This window comes from Triticum urartu, chromosome 6A (genome assembly GCF_056163025.1).
Source record: "Triticum urartu cultivar PI428250 chromosome 6A, HENAU_Tu73, whole genome shotgun sequence".
Classification (NCBI taxonomy): domain Eukaryota; kingdom Viridiplantae; phylum Streptophyta; class Magnoliopsida; order Poales; family Poaceae; genus Triticum; species Triticum urartu.
Genome location: NC_141878.1, coordinates 108,920,197 through 108,945,978, shown reverse-complemented (window position 1 = coordinate 108,945,978; position 25,782 = coordinate 108,920,197). Strand labels below are relative to the sequence as shown.

Genomic DNA, 25,782 nt, shown 5'->3' with positions numbered 1-25,782 from the left:
TAAGCTTCAAAGTATCTTTCAAAGTAGTGAATTATATTATTATTTTAGAATTTCTATTCTCCTTTTGCTTATCATTCATACTAGGACACCCTTGGAAGCAGGAAAGGGTTGCTTTGTTATTTACTCACTCTTCATAATTGACTGTTGTTCTTTTGTTATATGCTTATAGTGGGTCGAATAGTAAGAAAGCTTGCAAAACCCTTGAGAACCACAATACTCTTGTATTGTTTGGCAACTATGTGTTGCACACAATGTCAATCTTATGTTAAAAGATATAGGAAACTTTCCTGATGTTGGTGTGATAGTCAAAATGGCCAAGACAATATGTAGGTTCATGCATAACCACAATAACCTCCATGATAACATGAGGAAGAATGTAGGCGGTGAACTAATAAGATGTCACATCACGGATTTTTCTCAAATCTCATATGTTAAAATTTTCACACGGCATTATAATTTTTCTAGGAAAACCTATGAATGCCTAGGATTTCTTGTGATTGACCTTGTTTGCCTGACTGTTTGCTTGGGAAGGGCAAAGCCCAATGCACTAGTGGAAACCTACCTAGCTTTTGGTTGACACTAAATCAAATTTTAATGTTCATTTGGGAATAAGGCTATCATTAATAAGACCCACATGGAATTCAAGCCCAATAAATTTTTCCCTAAGTGATTTGAGTTGGATTTTTCTGGAATCAACTTAAAAATCCAAAGGGGGGTTATTTTAAAATGCCTTTGCATTTATTTGGAAAGAAAATGAACTCCATAATTCCAAATTATTTTAAAATGGCTTTGCATTTATTTGGAATCAACTTAAGTACCAAAATTACAAGATACACTCATGGTTGTAGGTATTGATAAATGAATTCACCTTTGTTCCATTGGATCAATCCTCTTGGTCACCTTGTGCATAATCCTAAGGCACAAGTTTGACGTAGGGCTAATACATGCTTCCATCTTTGTATAACGGCCATCATACTTTTTTTAAGCTTGAAAAAGTGCATTGTTTCTGCGTATAACCATACTTCATCGCCTTATAAAGTGGCCTCAATGCACCCAATACTCAATCTAATGTTGTACACCACACATTAGTAGACAAACACTCTTCGTCAAATACGTCGTCAGGACCATACCTCCATCGACACTCCTTCCCAGCCTTAGAAACCATCCTTTCTCTAAATTTATCTTTCTTCATATGGTATCTCTCAAGGAACATGAACACAATTCCAAAGCAGGTGGCATTTGGTCTTATTAGTTCACCGCCTTTGTTCTTCTTCATGTTATCATGCAGGTTATTGTGGTTATGCATGAACCTGCAGATTGTCTTGGCCCTTTTGACTATCACATCAGCCTCTGGAGATTTTGCTATATCTTTCAACATAAGATTGACGATGTGTGCATCATATGGTTGCCAAGCAATATGAGAATATTATGGTTCTTCTATATGGTTTCGCAAGTTGTCTTATAATTCGACCCACTTTCAGTTACAATTTGAACTATATGCTCATGGCACATCTCCTCTACAACCTTTCCAATCTCTCTATGGATATGTAAAATACATATACCTAATAAGAACATAAGCAAGTATTGTAAGAACACATGTAAAATGTATATACCAAATTAGAACGAAGCAAGTATTATAAGAATATAAGATAATTATAGAACAGGTCCAAGTATTTCTAGAAGCAAGAATTATAAGAGTGCAAGAAAGTAAATGTGAAGAAGAGGAGGAAGTAACCTAAATTCTGAGTTTGGCTCGATGTATGAATGGTTTTGAGGAAAAACATTCGTGTATTACAATACACCATGGAGTTTATGACGCCCATTCCTATAGGTCCGGTCCAAGACTCGTACATAAGAGTCACACCAAAGTACTTCCAATCTTATTTGAATTTTTGAAGAAACAAAGTAGCTTCATCATAGTTGGCCTCGAGATATCTCCCATCAGGCTCCTTCGCATTTGGTATAGGAATAGGCCTTAATTATTGAGTGATCTTCACATCAGCTCGAAATTATGGGCAATCAACTTTAGTACAACAATGTCATTGGCCTGAAAAAACTTGGACCAAGATAGGCCAAGTATATCTCTCGAATTAGGATCCAAAGCAGTATTGATCTTAGGATGCATAGATATTTTGTTGCTGGATAATTCCTTGTCAAAATGGAGGTGATACTCCTTTTACCAATAGAAACCCACACATCACCCACGCTGCCCCTCCCAACCCTCCTTCTACTTTGCAAGAGACATTTGGGTCATGCAATGCCTCTCTAATTGGCATATGATTTTCTTCTTCTTCATCATCTGCTACGTTAATCACCCCTCCTCTTTGATACAGCACTTCCATGGTATTTTTTATATTCTCAGTTTACAATTTTGTTTCTCTTTTCTTCCTCTTTAATTCATCCCGGTACTCCCTCATTGCATCTCTCACATTTCTTTGCACATTTGGGAACACCCTCACATTACCTATAATACCACCAAGGTGCTTCGCGACACGTGTTGCACCTCCACCTTTGTAATTTTGGCTGCAGTACATCCAATCAAATACCTCGTAATACGCCCATACATGGTTCCAAGTGTTATACATGTTATTTTCTGTAAGTCCTACATTGCAAATTTAGAAACAACATCACTTTAATTGAACTGGGCAAATCAAGATCATAGTTCCATTTGCATAGTACAAACAAGAAAGCATATTAATACCTTTCCAAGATCTTTGGGATCTACTTGCATTGGCATCATGGTTGCCACTGCCACTCCCACTTACAGTACATGGCAAACATATGACAAAAGAACATGGCAAACATATGACAAAAGAACAAGAGAGAAGTGCATATTTCAACCTTGAACTCATGCTTTAGTTTAATTTGCAACCCTAAACTCTAATACCAGTTAGAAAACAACCCTGAACTCTCAAATCCATTTAAATTACCCCCTCACTTGGCCTAAAGGTGGTATTGGCATATGTGGCATGTATTTGACCGAATTGACCAAAAATCAGAGTGTCAGGAAATTTTGAAAAAATATGTAAAATCAAAACTACTAAACCAAGAATCTGGGAAAGTTTCACGCTTTTGTGACAACTAATTTTAAAATACAGTAGAAATGGATTTTCTAGATGAAATTTCTATTGTATTTTTGAGGGACAATTCCATTTCTCCCCCCTAACTTGAACCCCCACCTACGATTTGCCCCTAAAATTCGATTATGCTCAAAAAATACCCATCTCGTATATGGCCCTTGCAGAACCCCCCCCCCCCCCCGGGTCATTTTCGTTGGGTCAATGACCTTTGACCGGTAACTGGGCGTCAATTGGACATTTTTACCCTTGCTTCTTACACGTGGGCCCTCACCAAACGTTATCTCCTCACTCTTTCTTCTACCTCGCGAAGGCGCATGGACGGGGGTGAGGTGAAACACCGGCGGCAACGAAATTTATCTGGGGCTCAGGGAGTGATGTCGCACGTTAGGTGCGCGGATGTGCAACTCGGGCATGTCGTCCGCGAGCTCTTCGGCCGCCGAGGAGGTAAGTTTTGGATATCTGGTTTGTGAATTTTTCATTAGGGCTTGAACTCAGTTAGGGGAATTTATCGATCATAGGTCGATGGGGTCGGGATAGTGCGGTTCTCCTCCGAGTTCTACATGCCGGATCCAAGCTTTTGCAGGCTTGAGATGTGTTCCAAACACCGGTGCCAGGGCCACGGGCTCATTCCCGCTCGTTGTGCGCCTGGGGAGGAGCAAGCACAGGGAGACGTTTCCTTGGTTGCCCACATGATGTAATTCACATATATTTTCTCTGTTTTGCCTTACATTGTTGCCAAGATTGCATTTTGATGAGATTATTGATGTTGCAGCTTCCTGATGAATGTGAATTGGCTGTTTGGGTTGACCCTCCTCCTCCAGATCGTGTTAACATGCTTTCGAGGAACTACATGTTGGGCTAGAACGAAGTTGGCTCAAAGCTCATCGTTTAGAGAAGAGGGTGGCGCATCTAACCAAGCTGATGGTAACATGGGCATTTCTGATGATTGTTGGCATATGCATTGTGGCCTATTTATTTCCTTCAAAGAATGCATATTAAGTGATGATGTAGGCAGTGAGATTTTAATGATTGGTTGCTGAAGTTGAGTAGAATTTTCTGTGAGTTGTTCTTGGTAGTGAACCTTTGATGTTGCACACATTTTGCAAAGGAAATGACAAGCATCAGTTTGGTCTTACAACAACAATTTAAATTGCAAGACCGTACCAGAACATCGCAGGTTTATGTGAATTTAGAAAATGATCAAAACTTGATCACAGAGCACTTCACAGGAACAACCCACATGATTTAAGACCAACAACAACACATGGTCAATAGCCAGGATCAGCAGCAAGATATGGCCGACAGCAACACATCAATTAAGATAGTTGTACAGATGTTCAACAGCAACAACATCATAAGTCACGCATAGTTCACACAGCAAGATATGACTCGTGCTGACAGCTCAAGCCATCAAAAGCCAGGGGACTCCTCACCCGCCATGCCGCAGGAATCCGGATCCACGGCCGGTGCCGGGCAACCGAGCCACCAGTCCGCGTCGCAAAACTGCCGCCGCTCACCGCCTCCGCCACACCACCATGATTGCCGCTGTTGATCTCCGCTACCGCGGCTGCAGTTCGTCACCGCCCTCCAGAGTGAAACATACAGAGATAATTAGTTTAGACTTGTGTGCTTCATGAGTTGCTTTGGTTGGGACGAAATAGAGTATACCTGGTACGGTGTGATGAACGGCTAGTTGGCCCAGCAACGAGTCAACCTAAGCCAGGGTGGCTGGCTTCCATGGTTGGCATGTTTGTCTTAGCATTACATTACGTATTTTTCTACTCTATACCCCGCTAATCATGGACCAATCTGCTTACTTGTTCCGTTCTTGCGCAACGTTGACCTTGGCGCCAATAGTTTGGAGGTGTGCCTGCAAGCTAGCCATTGGATGGGGTGGTTTGACTTGAGGTGAATAGACATATAATTGCGTGTCAAATGATAAGGTTTAGTATCACATGTACGTGCAAGTATATTGGCTGCATGACTCTTTGATCTTGAGATGGCTAACCGCTCATCCCAAGCGCCTTTGGTTGCATTGCATGACTCTGGGTGAAGGCTCTACTTTTTTTTTAAAAGAAGGATGACCCTCGGCCTCTGCATCTGGGCGATGCATACGGCCACTTTATTAATTATTCTTACAAGACCTTACAAAGTAATACAACAGCAAGATTAAAGCCACCGTCTAAGCAACAACTGTCGCTACACCTATCCAAATGATGAAGGGGCGCTGATAGCCTGGGCCTAATACCAAACAGACATCGCAGCCAAACCTAAACATCTAAGACCTGAGGTCCCAACCAGGACGCCTGCCTGGTATGGGGCACCTACCAGTCCGGCGCACTTCTCAACCAGGACGCCTGCCGGGTATGAGGCCGCCGCAGCCACCTGCCACGAGTCCATCTTTAGAGCTGTACTGTTGCATCTACCATGCCAGATCTCTCTGCCATCGACGTCACCACGACGCCAGACAGCGTCGTCCTCCTGCGCGAGTCCATCCTCCCACATCGAACTCCGAATCTGCACTGCGCCACGCCGTCAAGATCCGTCGCCATCAATGTATGGATGAAGCACCGCTCCACCAAAAAAACCGTCCGCTGGTCCCGCAAAGCAAGGCGCGGCACCAAGTAGAAGGCCGAAGCGCACCGCCACCACGCCACCAGCAGCCCCGCCACCAAGAGCTGTTCCCAACCGCCGCCTTCAAGAAGGAACACGACACCAGGGTGCCGTCGACGCCCAGACCAGGGGAACAAAAGCTTTCGCCATAGCTCGAGGAGGAGGCGGAAGGGAGAGGATCCATCCCAAAGCCTTCAGGAAGGGGATCGGCGCCAAAGGCGTCGACTTTGGGGAGGCTGTCGCGCCAGCCAGGGGTTTCCCCCGGAACCTCACCCGCACGCCAGATCCGCCAGGCCGGCCATAGGGGACGCTGAAAGCCGCCGCCAAGGACCGGCGCCAGCACAGATCGGGACAGATCGAAGCAGGGGCGGATCTTTTACATGGAGCCATAACGGATTGCGAGGAGCCGCCACTGCGCCAGCCTCCGCAGCCCCCACGCCGCCCGCGCGGCCGTGGGAGGCTGCCCACCAGAGCCTGCCGGCACAGCCCGCCGGCTGCACCGCGCCCATCGGCCGGGGCCGCCGCCCCGGGGAGCCAAGGCCCTCCAACAGAGGAGGCGCCAGATCGCCACCACCTACAACCCCCCGCCGAGACCCGCCACCACGCCGCCGGATGGGCCACGCACGCCCGGGCCACCGCCAGTTCCCGCCGAGATCCGCCGCCCCAGTCCCAACGGGAGCCGCGAGGAGTCGCCCCGCCGCCGCCGTCAGCCGCACGAGCTTCGCCCGGCGGCTTCCTCCGGCGGCGGCGTGGGGCTAGGGGGCGATTGGCCGGCGGCGCGCTAGGGTTAGGGAGGCGCCCCCGAGTCGCCCTAGGCGAGAGCGACGCGGGGCCGTGGAGGTGTGTGGTCCCCAAGGGTGAAGGCTCTACTTATATGTCGCGGAACATGTACTTTGTTGTCCTAGTTAGCACCCCTCTTAAGTTCTGGGTGGACAGGTTGTGCCATGTCAGCACGTTGTCGCCGTGAACTGGAGCGATCATCGCGGAGAGCAATGGCGGCCCCGTGGTTGCTGCAGCTGCTCTCCCTGGCCGGCGGCGTCTCTCATGTTGGTGGCCAGAGCGCGCCCGACAGCACTGGTATTGAGCCCCAACATCTCGTACGTTATGCTAATTCAACTCGCAGGCAGGCAGGCAAAGGCTCAAGCATCATGTCCATGCTCTCAGGTTTCATCAGCATCGACTGCGGCCTCTCAGAGCAGAGCAGCTACGTTGACGGAGCCACCGAGCTGACCTACACCTCAGACGCCGGCTTCATCGACGCCGGCTCCAACTACAACGTCTCGGCCGAGTACATCGACCAGTCCCACCGGAGAAGCCACCGGCAGGTGCTCAGCCTCCGCAGCTTCCCCGGCCCGCCGGGGCGGCGCGGCTGCTACGCCCTCCCATCTTTCGTAGCCGGGACGTCCAAGTACCTGGTCCGGGCCACCGTCATGTACGGCGACTACGACGGTCTCAACAAGCCCCCCATCTTCGACCTCTACGTCGGCGTCAACTTCTGGAAGACGGTGAACATCACGAAACCTGACGCGGTGCACGTTGCGGAGGTCATCGCCGTCGTCCCGGACGACTCCGTGCAGGTCTGCCTGGTGAACACGCGGTCCGGGACGCCCTTCATCTCGTCGCTGGAGCTGAGGCCGCTCAAGGACACGCTGTACCCACAGGCGAACGCGACGCAGGGGCTGGTGCTCGTCGCCCGGCACAACTTCGGCGCCGCCGATCTGATCAGGTACCCGGACGACACGTACGACCGTGCATGGGTCCCGTGCACCAACCCGGAGGACCAATGGACTACCATCTTGACGTCCTCCAAGGTGGCCATGGAGGTGGAGGATCGCAAGCCGCTCTATGACGTGCCCTCGGTGGTGATGCAGACTGCCGTCCGGCCGACCAACACCACCAGGAACGTCATGTGGTTCCCCTGGGACGCCGAGCCCAACCACGTCTACCCCATGCCTGGGTGCGCACATGATCCAGCCAAAATCCTTTCATATTAGCAGTAGTACTTCACAGCATAGCATGAATTGCGACTTCAAGTTTCAACCAAAAGCTCGCATTTGGGTAAGTGGTAATTTGCACGTACGTACCCATTGCAGGCTCCTGCCTGTCTTCTATTTGGCGGAGCTGGAGACCGTGGACAGCAAGCAGGAGCGGCGCGTGTTCCTCATCAGCCTCAAGCGCCCCAACTCATCTGCTTCGTGGCTCATAGGCGACTTTGATTACCTTGTCACCACCATCGTCTCCAGGACTACCGGACGACCCGTCCCGTTCATCAGCCCCAAGGAGAACCTCGTCATACTAGGAGCCGCCAACGCCACAACACTTCGGCCAATCATGGAAATCAACTCCACAATACTGCCGCCGTTCATCAACGCCGCCGAGCTTTTCACCCCTATTTCCACCGCCGGGGTTGGGACCGACGCTCAGGATGGTGAGTACGGAATCATACTCATATCATTATATCATATTATACCAAGAAAAAGTTGCGCCTCCATATAATTTAGAAAAAAAATAAGCAAGGGAATTCAAAATATATCCATGATGAAAGCCAACCGATCATACCGCTGTCAGTTGATGACTAGAATTTTCTTACTCATATACATAGATGTGGATGAGCTGACTTGCGCTATTTATTTTTCTGCTTGTGTGTTACTGAAAAAATAGTATCTGCCATCACTGCAATTAAGGCTAAGTACCGGTTGATCAAGAACTGGGTGGGTGACCCATGCGCCCCGAAGAATCTAGTGTGGGCTGGACTGAACTGTAGCTATCCCATTTCCAGACCTCAGAGAATCACAAGCGTGTAAGTCTGCATATATTTGTCATAAAATGAGTTAAACATACAATTGTGCTGTCTAAACCACCATGCATTTCTACAGAAACATGTCATTTGGTGGTTTGAGTGGTGATATATCATCCTACTTCGCCAATCTCAAAGCTATCCAGTACCTGTAAGTGTGGTATTTTGAATCCATTTTCACAATGAATTTTGGTAGTGCAGTTCACATATTGTGCATGTTGTCATATGTCAGGGATTTGTCACATAATAACTTGACAGGATCAATTCCTGATGGTCTTTCACAGCTACCCTCTCTCGTGCTACTGTAAGAACTTCTGAATCATGCCAATTTTGATATCTAGTACACCCTCTGTTCCTAAATATAAGAAGTTTTTGCAGTTCAAATTGAACTGCAAAAACGTATTATATTTAGGACTAGAGGTAGTAGTATTTTAGTTGGAACAATATTAAGATTGATGTGCCTACTACCCTCCATACTATCCATTTTTGCAATTGACTCTAAAAATAATCCCTTTGATTTTTGTTAATCAAAGTGGTGACTCCAAAAATTATACGTGTCCTTCCAATGTGAGTGTGTTAGTATTGTGTATACTTACGGCACTTTTCCTCTAATATCAAAACTATTTGGTTCCTTCAGAGATTTGACGGGCAACAAGATTAGTGGAACGATTCCGTTCGGCCTTCTGATACGAATTCAAGATGGCAACCTAACTCTAAGGTTAATCCATCATACTATATGTTTCTGATGCCATTTATTTTTTCCAACACCATGCTAATGGTTTCTTCTTTTTAATAGATACGACCAAAGTTCAAACCTTTGCAGCAACAGTACTTCTTGCCAGCCTACAAAAGATCACGGAAACTCTAAAACCACCAGCTACATTGTTGTTATAGTGGCCGCTGTGGTTGTAGTAGGACTAGTGGCACTACTACTCTTTTTCATAATGGGAAGAAACCAAGGTGAGCCTAAGAGACATTTGGCATTAACACAACAACTGTTCTACCCATGTCCATCTGAAACCGCAAGCAATGGTGATGATGCCATGGTGGGTAATACTGTTTCGTTCTTAATTTCCATATGAAGGACCAGCAAATATACATGATGAGAGTGACGTGCAATCGCACAATCGTCGATTCACATACACGGAACTGAAGGTGGTAACATCCAACTTCCGGCGAGTGCTCGGGGAAGGAGGGTTTGGTCTTGTCTATGATGGCTTCTTGGAGGATGGTACTCAAGTTGCAGTCAAGCTGCGGTCTCAATCTTCCAATCAGGGTGTAAAAGAGTTCTTGACAGAGGTAATGCATGATCGAGCATGTCAATAGTCACCTAGATTCGTTTGGACAGTATCTAATTAATCTGTTTTCTTCTGGCTCAGGCACAAAACTTAACAGGGATTCATCACAGGAATCTAGTCAGCTTGATTGGTTATTGCAAGGATGGGGAGTACGTGGCCCTTGTATATGAGTATATGTCCGAAGGAGACCTCCAACATAAACTCAGAGGTCATTTCAACTCTAGGAGCATTTGGAATCTCCATTTTCAAGTTCCCCAATGCTAACACTCACCATGTTCTGCAGCGAGAGATCACAATGATGGATGTTTAACCTGGAGACAGAGACTCCATATTGTACTGGAGTCTGCGCAAGGTATACACTCTTCTGGTTTGGATTATGTTATCCCATCATTTGTTGCTTTTGATCTCTAGGAATTTGCATGCTAGCACATGTGGAGTAGCCAATGTCAATGGTATGATGTGCATGCAGGGCTCGAGTATCTGCACAAGGCATGTAGCCCGCCTTTCATACACCGGGATGTGAAGACGTCAAACATCCTACTGGATGCAAATCTAAAAGCTAAGGTTGCTGATTTTGGCTTGATGAAGGCTTTCAATCAGGACGGTGATACCCATGTATCCACAGCCAGGGTGGTTGGCACACCAGGGAGTTATTTACCCAAAACCATCACACTTGGGGCTAGGGTAACCGGTCAGTACCACATTTAAGCCATGTCATAAAAAACCACCAACTCTGGGACTAATCGGTACCGCGGAGCACTGACTGGTCGTTTTAGCCATGGAAACAGCGAAACCGACAGGTCGGGCCCACCTGTCGGGTCGACGTGGCGCGGGCTGACGGACGCCGTTAGACGGAGGGGGGCGGCCGTTTCCGCGACCGTGTATTAGTGGGCCGTGCGGGTCGCTCGTCGGACCAGACCGCACCAGAGCACATCCGACCCCTCTGTCTCGACCTCGACGACCGCCGCCACCGCCGCCACCGTCGTCTCGCCGCCGTCCGCCGGTCCGCCATGGTTTCCTGGAGCGAGGGGTCAAGCTCTTCTTCTTCGGACGACGAGTCAGTGACTAGCCAGGTACGTTCATTTGGGGATTCCAACATTTAGGGTTAGGGTTAGGGTTCTTGAGTTGGGGATTTCTTACCAAGTCGCTGATTTCTTCAATCTCTTTGGTTTTAAGCTTCCTAGGACTATCCCATGCTATGAATGGAGTGGCATTGCTCGTGAGGTATCCTCTCGCTGTCTGCATCGCAAGCCTTGCCTCAGGCTAGTAGCATTTGAATCTACGGACACTGGCCGACGTTTTCTTGCTTGCGCTGAGGAGAAGGTATGTTGGTTAGTATTGTATTTAGTTAACCTTAGTTAATTTTTGCTCCATTCAAATGCTAGAAGGAAATTTTGCTCTGCTTATTAGTGTGAACAATTGTCATTGCCCACAGTTGGATTTAATTATGCTCTTACAGTAGTAAATTATGCTACGCCAGTGTAATTTGCTCCAAATAATTAAGTAGTGTACAACATTGTTAGTGCCAGTAGGAAATTATGCTATGGCAGTGTAATTTTCTCAAATAATTAAGTAGTGTACAACTAGTGTACAACATTGTTAGTGTCAGCATTAAATTTTGTACTTACTAATGACAACATATATTTAGTTTATATGCTGTTAAAAGTGACAAAAATTTCTTATTGACAACACATATTAATTTGATAGGCTTTCTTAATTGTTTGTGCATTTAAATGAACACAATTTGATAGGCTTTCTTATTGACAACACATATTAATCTGATAGGCTCTCTTGTGTAGTATGATTGACAATATTTTTTTCTGAATTATAGGCTGAACTAAAGTGCAACTATCTGGAGTGGATAGACCCTGAGTGGTCAGTGGCTATGCGGTTCTGCCTAACTGAATTGTGGGGCATGTATGACAAAGAAATCAATGACAGGGTGAGAGACAATGTTCAGCTTGGTGATCAGAATTACAAATTAGTTGGAGAAAAGAGGAAGATGGAAGAAGAGCTGAGATTTTTCAAACTTGATTTTGCAAAAATGGTGGCTGACAAGGAGGATGCTATTACTGAGCTGGGCAATACTAGGTTGGCTCTCAATGATCTGAAAGAGGAGATGGAGAAGAAGAAGCTGGCAGACCATGGTTGCACAAACCTACATCACTTACTCAGGGCAAAGGCAGAGAAGGAGAGGGACAAGCTTGTGGTAGAGAGAGACCAAGTGCTCACAGAGAGAGACCAACTAAAGGAAGAGAAGAAAAAGCTAGAGTACATCATCTCTGATTTGCTGAAACAGAAGCATGGCTACAAGGACGAGATCAAGAAGTTGAAGGAGATCTGTGATGAATTTTAATTATGTAATGTGGTATTGTACTGGTGTAGTTGTGCTCTGTTGCACTGAATAATCAGCCCTACTAGAAGTGCACTGTACTGTTGTAATGGTTAAATTTGTACTGAATTATGCAGTTTATCTGCAAGTCTAGATTTTGAACTTATGGCATGAATTTGAACTTAATTTGTAGTGCTATCTCTTGTATCATATTGAGTACTTTATTATATTTACTTCACTCCAGGTGAAACTGGTGTGATAGTCAAATTATTGTGCACAGAAAAATTTGAAATACTAGTAACTTATGGCATGAGTATACCAGGAACTTTCATTATTATTATGCACATAATGTGATGATCAGGGAGTGCAAACAACATAGTAGTACAGAGTAAATATAGCAGTGCAAGCACATAATTGTAGATAGGTACATGATGATTGAAGCAAGCCAACATAGCAATACACAAGAATAATAGATAGTAGTTCCTCATAGCATAAAACCAAGATCCATACATAGGTTTAGCATAACATTACACAACAGTAGTTCATAGTGGCACACATAGGTTCAACACAACATTACATAAGTTCAAATTTAATGTTGGCATAGATAAAGTGCTCTAGTGCCTGGTGGAGCACACATGCACTTGGATACATAGTCAAACAAGAACTCTCAGTAGTTCCCCCTGGCATAGAAGTACCCCTCCATCCTTTTGCTCATGTATCTTGCCCTTTTCGGCCTATTTCCTGTTGGCTGGCTAGTTGAAGCTTCTGCAGTAGTTCTTGGAGGATTGAAGCTTCTTGCACCTGTTTTTGCACCTCTCCTTGCAGCAGCATACCAGCACCAGAAGGAGAAGAATTTGCAGCTCTAGCAGATGAACCAGCAGCTCTAGCAGCAGCTCTAGCAGATTTGCCCCTTGAAGCAGCAGCAGCAGCAGATCCCCTTGAAGCAAATGTAGAGCTTGCACCCCTAGGAGTTGTTGTACCAGATGTTGAGCTTCCCCCTTGCTGCCATGCAGGGGCTGTCCTGTTTTCCTGCAATTATTTTTGTTGGATAAATTTCAGTGATACTTAATGAGTGATGAGATAGAGAAGGAAGTCAAAAATAACATACCATGTGTTTGTTCTTCCTGATTTGCAGATCTGGCCTCAATGGCTTTGCACAACTTGTGTATTTGTGGCCCTGCAACTTGCAGTTACTACAAGTTATTGTAGCCATTCTTGATGTCTGCTTTGCTTGAGGAGGCTCAAACCTGCCTTTCTTCCTTTTCTCTTCTGTTGGTCCCTTCTTTTCTTCTTTGAACTGAGGTGGGTCAATGTCAGGAGTTGCAGTTTTCACCCAACAATCAGGACCAGGAACTGGGTAAATGATAGGCTTGTATGACTCCAAGTACATAGCCTTTTTGAAGAAAATATTTACATGGTCCTCTGGTAGTTGTTTGGACCTGTAGATGGCAGAACAACCATGGTTGCAAGGAATTCCAGAGATGTCCCACTTCTTACAACCACATGTTTTCAGATTAGTGTCAACAGAGTAGGTCTTATCCCCACTACTCACTTGGAAAAGACCTGGTCTAGCTATCAATGATTTGCAGTCCCTTGCATATCTCTTGTTCATCTCTAACCTCTCAACATAAGTTGGTGCAATTTCCCATCTTGAAACTAGTCCACCCTCTCTCTTTTGCTGATACCTTACCAGAAGTTTGTCCTTGATCCCATTGATCATGGTGACAATTGGCTTGTTCCTTACATCAAGTATGTACTTATTAAAAACTTCACTTAAGTTATTGACAACCAGATCAGTTTTGCAGTTAGTATCCATTGCATGTCTTGACCAAGCTTTTGGAGGAATCCTTGACATCCACTCCCAAGTAGCCTTGCACTCAGCCTTCATGCTCTCCATTGCCAACTGAAAGTCATGTTCAGTGTAAGCATATGCAGCTGCATCCATGCATTTCTTCAAGTCTTCTCCTCTGAATCCTGCTCTCTGAAAGTTGGCATAAATGTGCCTCAAGCAGTACCTATGAGGGCAGTTGGGAAAGACTGCTGTGACTGCATTCAACAAACCCTGCAAAGGATTTTGAATTTGTTAAAATGAAATAAATTATCAAAACAAATTTTAATTCAATTTAATTGTTGTAGTAATATCATATTGATTTAATATTACATTGATTTAATTCAATTTAATTGTTGTAGCTTGTCCTATGTTGGCCCATAAGGGTCACCCTAGGCTACCTTGACCGAAGTGTCGACAAGATGCGTTACCACTCGACACATGCCAACTAGGGTAGGTGGGAGGTTGGTTGGGCTATGGTGGCCCATAAGGGTCACCCTATGCTACCTTGACCGAAGTGTCGACAAGATGCGTTACCACTCGACACATGTCAACTAGGGTAGGTGGGAGGTTGGTTGGGCTATGGTGGCCCATAAGGGTCACCCTAGGCTATCTTGACCGAAGTATCGACAAGATGCGTTACCACTCGACACATGCCAACTAGGGTAGGTGGGAGGTTGGTTGGGCTATGGTGGCCCATAAGGGTCACCCTAGGCTACCTTGACCACTATACACATGCCAACTAGTGTAAGTGTTCAACAAATTAATGAACTAAATACACTAAATGCAGAACTAATTAGACTAAATACACTAAATGCATAACTAATTAAACAAATTAATGAACTAATTAGAGTACTATTTTAGGGACAAGTGACGATGTAGATAAACTCACCTTCTGTCTATCAGACATGAATGTGTACTTCTCAAATTTTCCCTCTTCAGTCCCTCCTAGGGCATATTTGAGTTGAGTCAAAAACCATAACCAATTTGGTGTGTCTTCAACTCCAACCACTCCAAATGCTATGGGGTACATATTGTTGTTTGCATCCCTTCCAGTAGCAGCTAGTATTTGTGCCCCACTAGTTAACTTAATGAAACAACCATCTAGGCCTACGAATGGCCTGCATCCATTCAAAAATCCCTCAACACATGCATTCAAACAGAAAAAAAGACCATGAAACCTTGGTCCTGCAGTTGGGTTTTCTCTTATTTTTCCACTCACAGTACTGACAATGCATCTTGATCCAGGATTTGTAGCCTTCACAGTCTCCAAAAAATCTCTCAGCCTCTTGTATTGCCTCTTGTGATCTCCAAGCACAATCTCCTTTGCTTTCCTCTTTGCTCTCCATGCCATCATCTTGGGCACCTCAACACCAAACTGCCTCTTTACCTTGTCAACTATAGCAGGTACAGTAGTGTTGGGGTCTGATCTGATAGTTTCAAGCATTTTGTTGCCAAGCCACTTGGAGTTGACCCTTGTCTTGTCAGATTGGGTGGGACAGGTGTGCTCCAATACCATCTTCTTAATGCAGAAAGTGGGCTCATTACTGATCTTTGCTGCAACCATGTGGAACTGACAGTCCTCTTCATCACAACACACTATTACCCTATCACTGCAGTTTCTGTGATATTTGTATCTTCTAAGTTGTTTCACATGCAAATTCACAAGAGCCTCTCTAAACTGGTACACATCTCTGAAACAAAGCTAAGCTGGAATTGTTGCTCTGGATGCAGCCTGCCCTCATCATACCAGACCCTAGGTGGTCTTTTCTTAGCTCTGCTCTTTCTATCAGAGGGGATTATAAAAGACATAGGTTCATTGCCATCATCATCAGCTTCAAAGCCTGTATCATCCTCTTCTGAAGATGGATACCGGTCCTCATCCATGCTTCTGTTAGCACTAGAGTGGGACCTACTAGTAGGCCCAGGCCTTTTTATCTTCTTCTGAATAGGCTCAGGAACTGCTATCTCTTGACAGTCATCATCCTCTTCCTCCAAGTCTATGTCATATAAATCTTCAGGGTCTGTGTCTCCTTCACAGTGTGTATTGCTCATGTATTGAGATCTCTTCCTCTTAATGTCAGCAATTGTGTCTTTCAGATCACTGTCCACTTTCATCCTCTGTTCTTCTTCTCTAGCTACATTATCTTCTTCTTCATAGTCCATGGAATCTGAATCTGCATCTGAGAGGTCTTCATGAGCTACAAAGTCTTCATCAAATACTGAGTCATCATCTTCATCAGATGTGTCCTCATTTCCTGCATGCTCTTCCTCATCTGTATCAAACTGGAAATCTGCATAATTAACACTAACTTGAGTGTTAACCTATTGCAATGCATTATTTTCCTCATCTGCATCTACCATCTCTGGCTCAATTGGGTGATCTTGTGTCCCAAGCAGTAACTGGCATGGTGGAGGAACTGATTTTATTGGCATATAGTTCACACTTTCTTATGTACCAAGAGAATATGATGAGCCAACATGATCAGTGTTTGTTTTGTGCACAACACCTGACTCATTAACAGCAAATACAACTGGTGGGTCCACTGTTAAATCTTCAATTGTTTCATCTGGGTCCACTTCTTCATCTTCTGCACTTTTGTTAACTGGTGCTTGCTTTATATCTAATTTCCCCTCTTTAACATACAAACACAGTGTCTGACTGTTTTTAAACTGCTTTATCATCTCATCCACTTCAGTGTTGTTTCTAATGAAAGTAATCCCTTGCAGCCCTGTGCAATCCTTCCTCAAGTAGCAAATACTGTCATCACTTCCATATCCATTTCTGACCATCACATTAAGCAAACTGCCATAAGTGATGTCTCTCTCATACATCTTCACAAGGGCATATTTTTTGGCAGCATCTTTAGAAGGAAACTGAAAATATAATGACCATGGCTCCTCAGGCCTACAAAACACAAAACATATTAAAACATATTAATGACCATGACATTTTCAGTAACATTTTCAAGCCTACAGAACACAAATCAAATTCATGATCATGACATTTTGAGTGCCACAATAAAAACTATGACATATTAACAGCAATAAGATCTATGCCACAAGAGCCAACAAATGCAGAATAAACTATGATACATTTAGTAATTCAGAAAAAAAAAAACAAAGAAAAAACTTCATCTAGGCATAGGAGCTTCCTCCCCCAACGAAGCAGTATTGCTAGAAGTAACCCTAGGCATCCTAACTAACTGAGTACTCTAACTAAGCAGTATTGCTAGAACCCTAACCCTAGGTTTTTGCACTGAGATTTACCTGGGTGGAGATGGATGCCCGGGGGGTATTTCCTCCCCCAACGAATCAGCCGCCGCCCACGCCTTCTCCGCGTCCGCAACATCCTTCTCTGCCTCCTCCGCATGCTGCGACAGTGGCGGCAGGACAGCTTTTCCCCAATCCGCCGTCGAGTGCGAATCACCATCGGGGTTGGGGCCCAACTTGCCAACGGGGTCGCATTGCGGGCAGCGGCCACCGGAAGAATGACCACCGCCGTCGAGACCTTCTCCGCCATAGCCGCCGTCGGAGCTGGTCGCCATGAGCAGAGCGGGAGGAACGCGCAGGAGGGAAACTGAATCGGGGATTGGAGGACGAAACGACAGGGGCGTGACCTAATACACGGGCGCGGAAACGGCCGTCCCCCTCCGTCTAACGGCGTCCGTCAGCCCGCGCCACGTCGACCCGACAGGTGGGCCCGACCTGTCGGTTTCGCTGTTTCCGCGGCTAAAACGGCCAGTCAGTGCTCCGCGGTACCGATTAGTCACAGAGTTGGTGGTTTTTGTGACATGGCTTAAATGTGGTACTGACCGGTTACCCTAGCCCCAAGTGTGGTGGTTTTGGGTAAATAACTCCACACCAGGCTACCTTGCTCCCGAGTATGTCTCCTTTTGCATTAAGTTGTTGAGAATTCAGTATAAATTCTAGTGATGCGACGGATACGACTGTAACACAAATCCATCACATATGTGCACATATGCACTGCAGGTATGCAACAGTCCTGGAGCTCACTGAAAAGAGCGATGTGTACAGCTTTGGTGTCGTGTTGCTGGAGGTGATCACGGGGAAACCTCCGTTCGTGCAAACCCCACAGGCGCAACCCATTCATATTGTCAAGTGGGTGCAGCAGCGCCTTTCATCTGGGGACATCGAGGGCGTGGTGGACGCACGCATGCAAGGCGACTATGATGTCAACGGCGTATGGAAGGTCGCAGACCTCGCGCTCGAGTGCATGGCACAAACTCCCACGAAGCGACCGACGATGACCCGCGTGATGGCGCAGTTGCTGGAGTGCCTTGAACTCGAGGAGAGCCGCGGCGCCATCTACACCAGCGTCAGTGGCGACACGAACGGCATCGTGAACACTGCTAGCACCAGCGATGATCCCAGCTCAAGTTCTAGTATGTACGCCACCACCGACCAGCCCGCCTCCGATGTCAACCAGAGCAGCGCAGCACTCAGGATGGGGCCTAACTCTAGCAGGGCTTCAACGGTGGCCGCCGGTCCTGCAGCACGATGAGGCTGGCCAAACTTTGTTGCCCATGCCTTTGTGCATCAAAAGGTCTCGGAGGCTTTAATTATGTAACGCATTTCTATTTTTGAGGGATTGATCATGGAATATTTGGCATTTGGGTGCTCAACTGATTTTCTCGATTCCAATTCCTACTGAGTTTACTGGCCAGGGTTTCAATCGTAGCGACCGGCCAACTCATGCTATCCTACTGAGGTCGCTTCCTAGCTCTGAATCCACAGAGAAAATGGCCATGGATGCTGTACACGAGTCTTCTTCCAGTTCCTACGGTGTGGGTTTTGCCGCCGCCGTGGTCGTTGCAGCCCCCTGTGATCCCCGAAATGATGTGTCATTCGTACTGATGGCACCTGAGGCACCGCACCCGGCCGCATTCAGATCAACAGCAGCCATGGATGCTGAGGCCATTTTCTCTGAAGGAGAGCAAGTCTTAGAACCACCCTTCGCCACCAGATCTACATCATTTGTGGAAGGTACGGGAGGCAACGGCACAGAATTAAGGGTGCACACCGGTGCACTCTGTTCTAATTTGCTGCCGGTGGGAACGGCGGAGACTGCGGCACCGGCGCGGAACCATGGACGAGCTAGAGCTTCTCCGGCATGTCTACAGACACCGCAGTAGACGGGGATTCTGGCATAGCTAGAAAGTCATCGACGGGATCAACCGGCCTCACCTCTGGGGCGCCTTCCGAGGAATGGGGCGCGGCGGGGTCGAACTCCGCCGAGGCCGGCGCCGCAGTGGGTGGGGGTGGCGCCCAGATCGTCACCGGCGACGAGCCCCTTTGGCCCCCGCCATCGCGGAGGCGTACTCGGCGCCAACGTAGAATCCCCTGGGCAGCGACCACTTGGGCTCCATCTCCTCCGGGGTGCCGAACAGGAGCGACCAGAGGGGGACTCGAGCCTCACGCTGGAGATCCTGGCGTCGTCTGCCCCAGGCCCGGCTTCGCCCGCCGGGGAAATCATGGGCGGCTGGAGGCGGGGGAGGGAGGCAAGATGGGCCGTGGGGCGGGGTTCCACTGCATCATCATAGCAGCCCAGCAGGAAGCTCGGTAAGGCTCTGTGTTGGGCTTCTACAACAGCTTTACAGAAAAAAACACAGAAGAGGCCCAATCAAACGACATATGCACCGCTGCCTGTCCACCTTCGGAGTTGCTGTTCCCTAAAAAATAACCTTCGGAGTTACTATTTCTCAAAAACAAAATCGGAGTTGCTTTCCAACAAATAATTACAATTTATTTTAGACTAAAAAAATAATCACAATTTATTTTTTGGGGGGGAAAACACAAATCTATTACTCACCGACAATTAATATGGATCGGCGACAGAATAAAGATTCACGACACCTAGCACCCCAAACATAATAAAATTCTATTAAAGTCTATCTAAACCATCGAACGACCGTGCCACGGACAAAGCGATTCGTCGACGCTTCGTTATTGTTGTTCTCATACCGCAGGCGACCTGACCTTGTGGATGACAGTGTGCGCGTGCCCCCGAGGACCAGCGTCCCATAGTCGCAGCCATCGTCGTTAAATTCTTGAATCGATATGAAGAATTTGACATCAAATCTCGTCGTTGCGTATTCACAATGAGAAACCCTAACCTCATCGTCTCGATGAGCCGGTAGGAATATACGCCGGAGATCTGTCTAATCCATCCCGACAGACGAAATCGAGAAGGACCGAAGACTGAAAGACCAACTCAAAGATGAAGTGTTGTCATCTACTTGACCCCCCTCCACACACACACACACACACACACACACACACACACACACACACACTAAAACCCTATATAACCGTTGTTGAGGCACCCAGATTCTCCTCATTGACATGGGACATCAAAGTGCCAAGCAGAGAGGAGGCGATCCACAGACTCACCAACAAAAATCGAGGGAAGGAAGACTTTGCCTAGTCACCTTGCAAGAAGGAAAAGAAAAAGGCTAGCCAAATAATAAAAATTGTGGTTCGATTCATATAGTTGCTTTTAGTTATCTCACAACCACTATACAGCTCTACTACTAAGCAAATAACTGTCATCGTAAATGATTAGTAGAGCAACTCTAGCAAAGTCAATATATTTTTATTGCCATCCGCCATATCAAGCATGCTCCGTATATATATAGAGCCTACTAGGCTTATGTGCAAACTCATAGTATTCATATTTGATGTGTCCACAATCATGAGACCTACTCATCAATGAGAAATCATTTTTTTTCCTGAACCTCCCTGCCATCGCATGTGGGGTTGTCTGAAGTTTTCTGCGTGCCACATGTGATTTATATGCACTAACCATATGGAGTGTGCTTCGAAAGACAGTCGTGAGTCATCATATATGAAGACGGGGAGGCCATATATGAAGGGTGTTTTCTAAATTATGACGATATTGTCAGGTATAGTGACTCTACTAGTGGCAATTTTTGCCAAAATCGTGATAATAACAATTATTATGACGTTGCTCTTAGCACAACAACTTTTTCCCCGCAACTACCTCATGGTCATAGCTCAGACAAACAAGACCAGTGCTGATCCATGTGGCATAGAAGTAACGTACACCTCGTTGTTGCAACTGACATGCTCGCCTGCAATGATCATATATGGGCCAGTGTTTGTCTAGCTCCACAGTACATTTCACGCAAAAAACACATTCTTATATAATTCTCAATACATTGTTTGTTATATATAAAAGTCTCAATAAAAGTGTCTTGTGCTATAAAAACCCACATATAGAACATAAAATATCCGTGCGTTAATAAAAATGTTGTTATACTTGGAAAAAAAATTTGATGTATTTTAAAAGGTGTTCATGTATGTTAAAAAATGCTTGCAAAATGTAAATAAAATGTTAATCCATTAAAAAATATTCTTGTATGTCAAGAAAATTTATTGGATCAAAGAAATATAGAATTATTTAAGAAACAACATATACAAGAAAATTGTTTGTGGATATATAAAAAGGTCATGTTTTCCAAAAATATGTTTCTATATATGGAAATTGGTCTTAAGGAAAGAAGAAAAGAAAAAAAGCCAAAATGAACAGAAAAATATATACACAAAACATAAAAAGGAAAAGAGAAAAATCATGAAAAACTAGCTGGGTGACCCGCGCATTTGCGCGGCTAGACTTCCTTTACAACTTTATTTATTTTGCTGGTTTTGCTCTACGTATGTTTGTCCATTCAATTTATTCCTATATATGTATTTATATAAACAAATATAGCTTAAATATATAGTATTATAAAATATGGTTAAACTTTGCTACATTTTTGATAAAAGTTGTTTCAAATGGTATGGTTGTCCCACAATGAAATATCAAAAGGACCAATGCATGTATCCCACCATGTGAAACCATTGGCTTTGGTACTAATCTCCAGATTTCACGGTTTCACCTTTTCATCCATGTTCATTTATCTTTGCATCAAATATTGTTTTAGATTTTTTATCGATAAAATGAATAAATTGATTATTTGCAGCCATACATTGTTATCTGTTCCAACACTATCTATTAGCACACTTTCATATATCCTCATATTCATATGTATGCTTCCAGATCTTCTGTGCCATTCTCTAATTTTTATATTTAGTAAAAAAACATCTCCACCACTATTTTTCCATCGGCAGTTAAGTTATATTAAAAAGGCCAAATTTTGCATATCTGGAAAAGAGATAATATTTTGGAATTACGTTTTTACTGCGTTATTTGTGAATTGTTCCATGAAAAAAATCGGCGCTCTTCCATGCAATGCCATATAATTCCATACCGATGTTCATATTTCTCTCTTCCACTGTTGATTGTCAGCTCCCCTTGATAGATCATTTAAAATATAAATAATATTTTAGTTGGAATGTGTGTACGTGTCCACAGAAAACATGATCAAACTACATCTGGGATATTTTTAGTAAGTATATGGTAAAGTCATCGACGCTTGTGGCACTGATGTTTGCTTCCTACCACGCCAAGCCATTTCATTAATGATTAAATCGTAAATATTATGTTATCTTCCTCTATCTGCATCATCACTATTTGAAGTGAATATTGTTTCTAGATAGCACGATATCATGGATGTTAACCTTCCATGCACGCTTCTAAATACTCATGACTATATCATCTCACTCTAATTGTTTGTGTAGCCTGGCCATCTAAGTCTAAGTAACTGTTGTTTTTCATTTAGAAAAACTATTTGTATGTATTCATACAAACTATCCGGGTGGCCCGGACAATGAAAATAAACATATGCTAGAAGATATCACAAAAAAGAAAAAAAATGAGTAAATTCATTTTGTAGTCCTTTATTATAGCATCAGATGTTCTAAATTCTACCTGAACACTACATAACCATGCATTATTAATCAAATGGAGCTTATAACAGAAAGTCCAACACATTTGTCATCTATGTAAGAAATGCACAAATACTTCAAAGCCAAGGGATCTTACACACATGCATGATATATATTCCATCTAGAAATTTAATAATATGCGTATACCGCGCAAAAAAGCTTATATCTTTGAAACACATGCATACACGTACGTGTAGCCTATGGAACTTGATGTTTGAAAAATTCAAAAATAAAAAGGTTAGATTTCAATTCTTTTTAATAATACACACATACATATGAATGCATACTACTTGTCTGAAAAGTTTCATGGCAAAAAAATATTATATGCGATCTACAGAAAAGTAACAAAATCATGTAACTATAGCACGTATATGTACTATCCACTATAAAAGTACATGGTTTTGTTTTTTATATAGATCACGTAAAACCTACTTAATAATGAAAATTTTACATGCGTCTAGATTAGTTAACCTTCCCAAAAAATGATTATTTATATACGTACTTATGTATTTATTTTTAGTATTTTGGAAACTTAAAAGATTGATTCTGGATTTTTGGAAAGTTTCGAGTTCCATCGAGCTCTAAATCCGAAACGCCTCACCCGCAGGCTAGCTATTACGTTTCTAGGTAGTAGCTGGTATAATGAAGAATCAATTAATATGACTTAAAATTATTCAAAATTCTGATGGCGCCTTGAGCTGGTCATACAAACATTAGATTTTCTTAAGTCCTGGTTAAGCATTTTTTATTCTGTAGTGCATTTTCTTAATATAAAAAAAGCAAAAAAATATGAGTTAAAATCATTACTTATTTCATCTGAATGACAATTTCATTCTCATAGCCATGTCCGGCTTGTCACGTTGGTCAGAAGGGGTATATTGTTTGCATAGTTTGGACTACGGGTAGAAATTTTGAAGGAGAAAGTGAACATACACCCATGCATTGGTTTCTCATGTAATGATGACATTAGTTAGTTGTTACATGAACTAGAAGAACGTTCGTGCGTTGCAACAGGGCCACGTTAACTTAAAGAGTTCAATATTACGACATTGGTGACCTTTTTTACCATCAAATCCTCACACACACACTCCCTCCCTCTTCCTCACTCTCTCTCCCCCTCTCCCTCTCTCTAACACACACACATATCCATCTTATTGGGTACGGGACCATAATCCATCTATTTCACACACACACGCTAGTGCATAACAATATGGATTATGTGTATTATATTTGCCACCAGAACTGAGGGAATTAATTTCATGTAAATCGGCCAGCCACAGCTCCAAGAATACGTGGAGGAGGTGGCCCGGGTCAGCGTCGGCGCCGTCCGGCGCGGGCCACGGGCCCGCTTCCAAGTGCACGTGCAATGCACATCTTCACAAATATTACAACCAGATGTGAGAAATCACATACTAACACGATGTTGCAATCAATTTGTAATTAAAGAAGCCAAAAGTCTTTTTTCTTAAACAAGAATTCCTTATGCTGGAGTTTAAACAAACCCCACAATAGCCCTACTTATCACCTAATTAAGCAGATGCATGACTTATGAAGCGGATAAGAAATCATGTTAACTTGGAACTAAAATTCCAACAAAAGAGTGAGGAATAAACCTTTTTATCATTGCTCTGAAGTCTGAATCTCCCCCTATTTGTTAGTGAAATGTGAGTATGCTTGGAAGATAATAATTTCTTATGCAACATATGCTTTTACATCCGAAAGAGCTACAAATTATGTTGACCTACCTATGTGCACTTCCTAAATCAAGCGGATAAAATTATTTCTATCGGCAATATAAAATATTAAACATTAGAAAGAAAGGGACAATGTCCACTAACCATGCAAATATTCTGACCATGGAATATTTAGGCTGGCGTATATGGGAAATCAAAGCTAAAAATGACTCGATGAGTTAGGGATACATCAATAAATATTGTAAAAAGTGATAAAAACAAATCTGCAGCAACTCGCGACCCCACGAACTCGTATTCGCAATGAGCAAGTTAGTGAGGCCACCACGGTAGGCTAGCACCAAGGGACAAGGGCAACAACCGCCTTCCCATCCAACCTACTGATTCTGCTGGCGCTACTTTCATCCTAAGCCCATGAGTACCGTTAGAGTGTTGCCACGTACGGAGAAACTATGAACTAAAATTTTCATCCAAATCATGAAAAATGTTAATGTTCCTCTCTTCTCCCATCCCTCGTGTGAACATACCCAATCCGTGGTTGGCTCGCTACATTCAGCGTAGCTTTGATGTGCACTGCCCTCGCTCTTGATTAGTTGCCGCGGTGCCACGCATCTACGCCAACAAGCTGGGGAAACAAATGCAAATGTTACACCGAGTCAAAATCAACCATCCCACAATCGTAACAATAGAAAAGATAATAACCAAAATTTAACAGAAGAACTATTGCTTGGCTCCCAGATCCATCTCGATAGCCCTTGATCTGGCTGCTGAGCTTCTCCTAGCCTCCTCAACATCACGTCATTACCAAACATGTAGTGGATGCCTAGTGGGACAAGGATTAAGAAATAACATGAGGTGAAAAATGCGATGGCTGTCAATTCCATAAGACGATCCAAGTAATTTGACAAAACAGATCGGGAGCATCTTGTATAATCTCAAAAAAGCAACTAAAAATATGAGAAATGAAGTGATGAAAATCAGCCCATGCTCTCATTTATGCTCGCTTTTGTAATGGGAGGCAAGGAATGGGGATACCGGGAGAAGAAAGGATCACATGGACGGCAAGCCTCCACCACCGACAAGTGGGGTTGCTTCACATCCAATCTCCATGGCCGCCGCCTCCATGGGGACGAACTCCCATGTTCACAACCGGGCTCCCAATCGGCCGCTGCCTCGCAGACCTTGACGACGAAGTAGTCCCTCCCTTCAATCCCATTCGCAACGGAGGCAACACCCATCCCAGCGGACGGGTCCGCGATGAGATCCCTACTG

The 25,782-nt window shown here is 44.4% G+C and overlaps 3 protein-coding genes and 1 pseudogene across 3 annotated transcripts; 2 read left to right on the top strand and 2 right to left on the bottom strand.

Moving 5' to 3' along the window:
• Positions 1-1,676: 1,676 nt before the first annotated feature.
• Positions 1,677-2,342, bottom strand: LOC125516620 (uncharacterized; annotated as a pseudogene).
• Positions 2,343-6,670: 4,328 nt separating this feature from the next.
• On the top strand, positions 6,671-18,822 carry LOC125516619 (putative leucine-rich repeat receptor-like serine/threonine-protein kinase At2g19230). Its single transcript, XM_087526849.1, has 14 exons — positions 6,671-6,770; positions 6,858-7,650; positions 7,787-8,121; positions 8,355-8,493; positions 8,570-8,641; positions 8,723-8,794; positions 9,128-9,208; positions 9,287-9,450; positions 9,575-9,789; positions 9,870-9,996; positions 10,072-10,140; positions 10,258-10,437; positions 17,817-17,832; positions 17,942-18,822. Exons 1-14 carry the CDS (start codon positions 6,686-6,688, stop codon positions 18,471-18,473), a joined length of 2,880 nt encoding a protein of 959 aa, XP_087382975.1. The 5' UTR covers positions 6,671-6,685; the 3' UTR covers positions 18,474-18,822.
• LOC147964318 (uncharacterized) lies at positions 10,577-12,144 on the top strand. The gene is made up of 3 exons (XM_087526850.1): positions 10,577-10,861; positions 10,965-11,111; positions 11,620-12,144. The coding sequence occupies exons 1-3, from the start codon at positions 10,799-10,801 to the stop codon at positions 12,142-12,144; spliced, it is 735 nt and encodes a 244-aa protein (XP_087382976.1). The 5' UTR covers positions 10,577-10,798.
• LOC147964317 (uncharacterized) lies at positions 14,871-17,671 on the bottom strand. Its single transcript, XM_087526851.1, has 2 exons — positions 17,219-17,671; positions 14,871-16,856 (listed from the first exon to the last, which is right to left on the bottom strand). Exons 1-2 carry the CDS (start codon positions 17,494-17,496, stop codon positions 16,400-16,402), a joined length of 735 nt encoding a protein of 244 aa, XP_087382977.1. The 5' UTR covers positions 17,497-17,671; the 3' UTR covers positions 14,871-16,399.
• Positions 18,823-25,782: the final 6,960 nt, after the last annotated feature.

Excerpts from the sequence above, each read along its gene's own strand:
- LOC125516619 (XM_087526849.1), top strand. The coding sequence starts at position 6,686 with ATGGCGGCCCCGTGGTTGCTGCAGCTGCTCTCCCTGGCCGGCGGCGTC. Across the intron at positions 8,494-8,569 it reads CCTCAGAGAATCACAAGCGT|AAACATGTCATTTGGTGGTT; the intron begins GTAAGTCTGCAT and ends GCATTTCTACAG. Across the intron at positions 9,790-9,869 it reads TAAAAGAGTTCTTGACAGAG|GCACAAAACTTAACAGGGAT; the intron begins GTAATGCATGAT and ends CTTCTGGCTCAG.
- LOC147964317 (XM_087526851.1), bottom strand. The coding sequence starts at position 17,496 with ATGGCGACCAGCTCCGACGGCGGCTATGGCGGAGAAGGTCTCGACGGC. Across the intron at positions 16,857-17,218 it reads GGGCATCCATCTCCACCCAG|GCCTGAGGAGCCATGGTCAT; the intron begins GTAAATCTCAGT and ends TGTGTTTTGTAG.
- LOC147964318 (XM_087526850.1), top strand. The coding sequence starts at position 10,799 with ATGGTTTCCTGGAGCGAGGGGTCAAGCTCTTCTTCTTCGGACGACGAG. Across the intron at positions 10,862-10,964 it reads ACGAGTCAGTGACTAGCCAG|CTTCCTAGGACTATCCCATG; the intron begins GTACGTTCATTT and ends TTTGGTTTTAAG. Across the intron at positions 11,112-11,619 it reads TTGCTTGCGCTGAGGAGAAG|GCTGAACTAAAGTGCAACTA; the intron begins GTATGTTGGTTA and ends TCTGAATTATAG.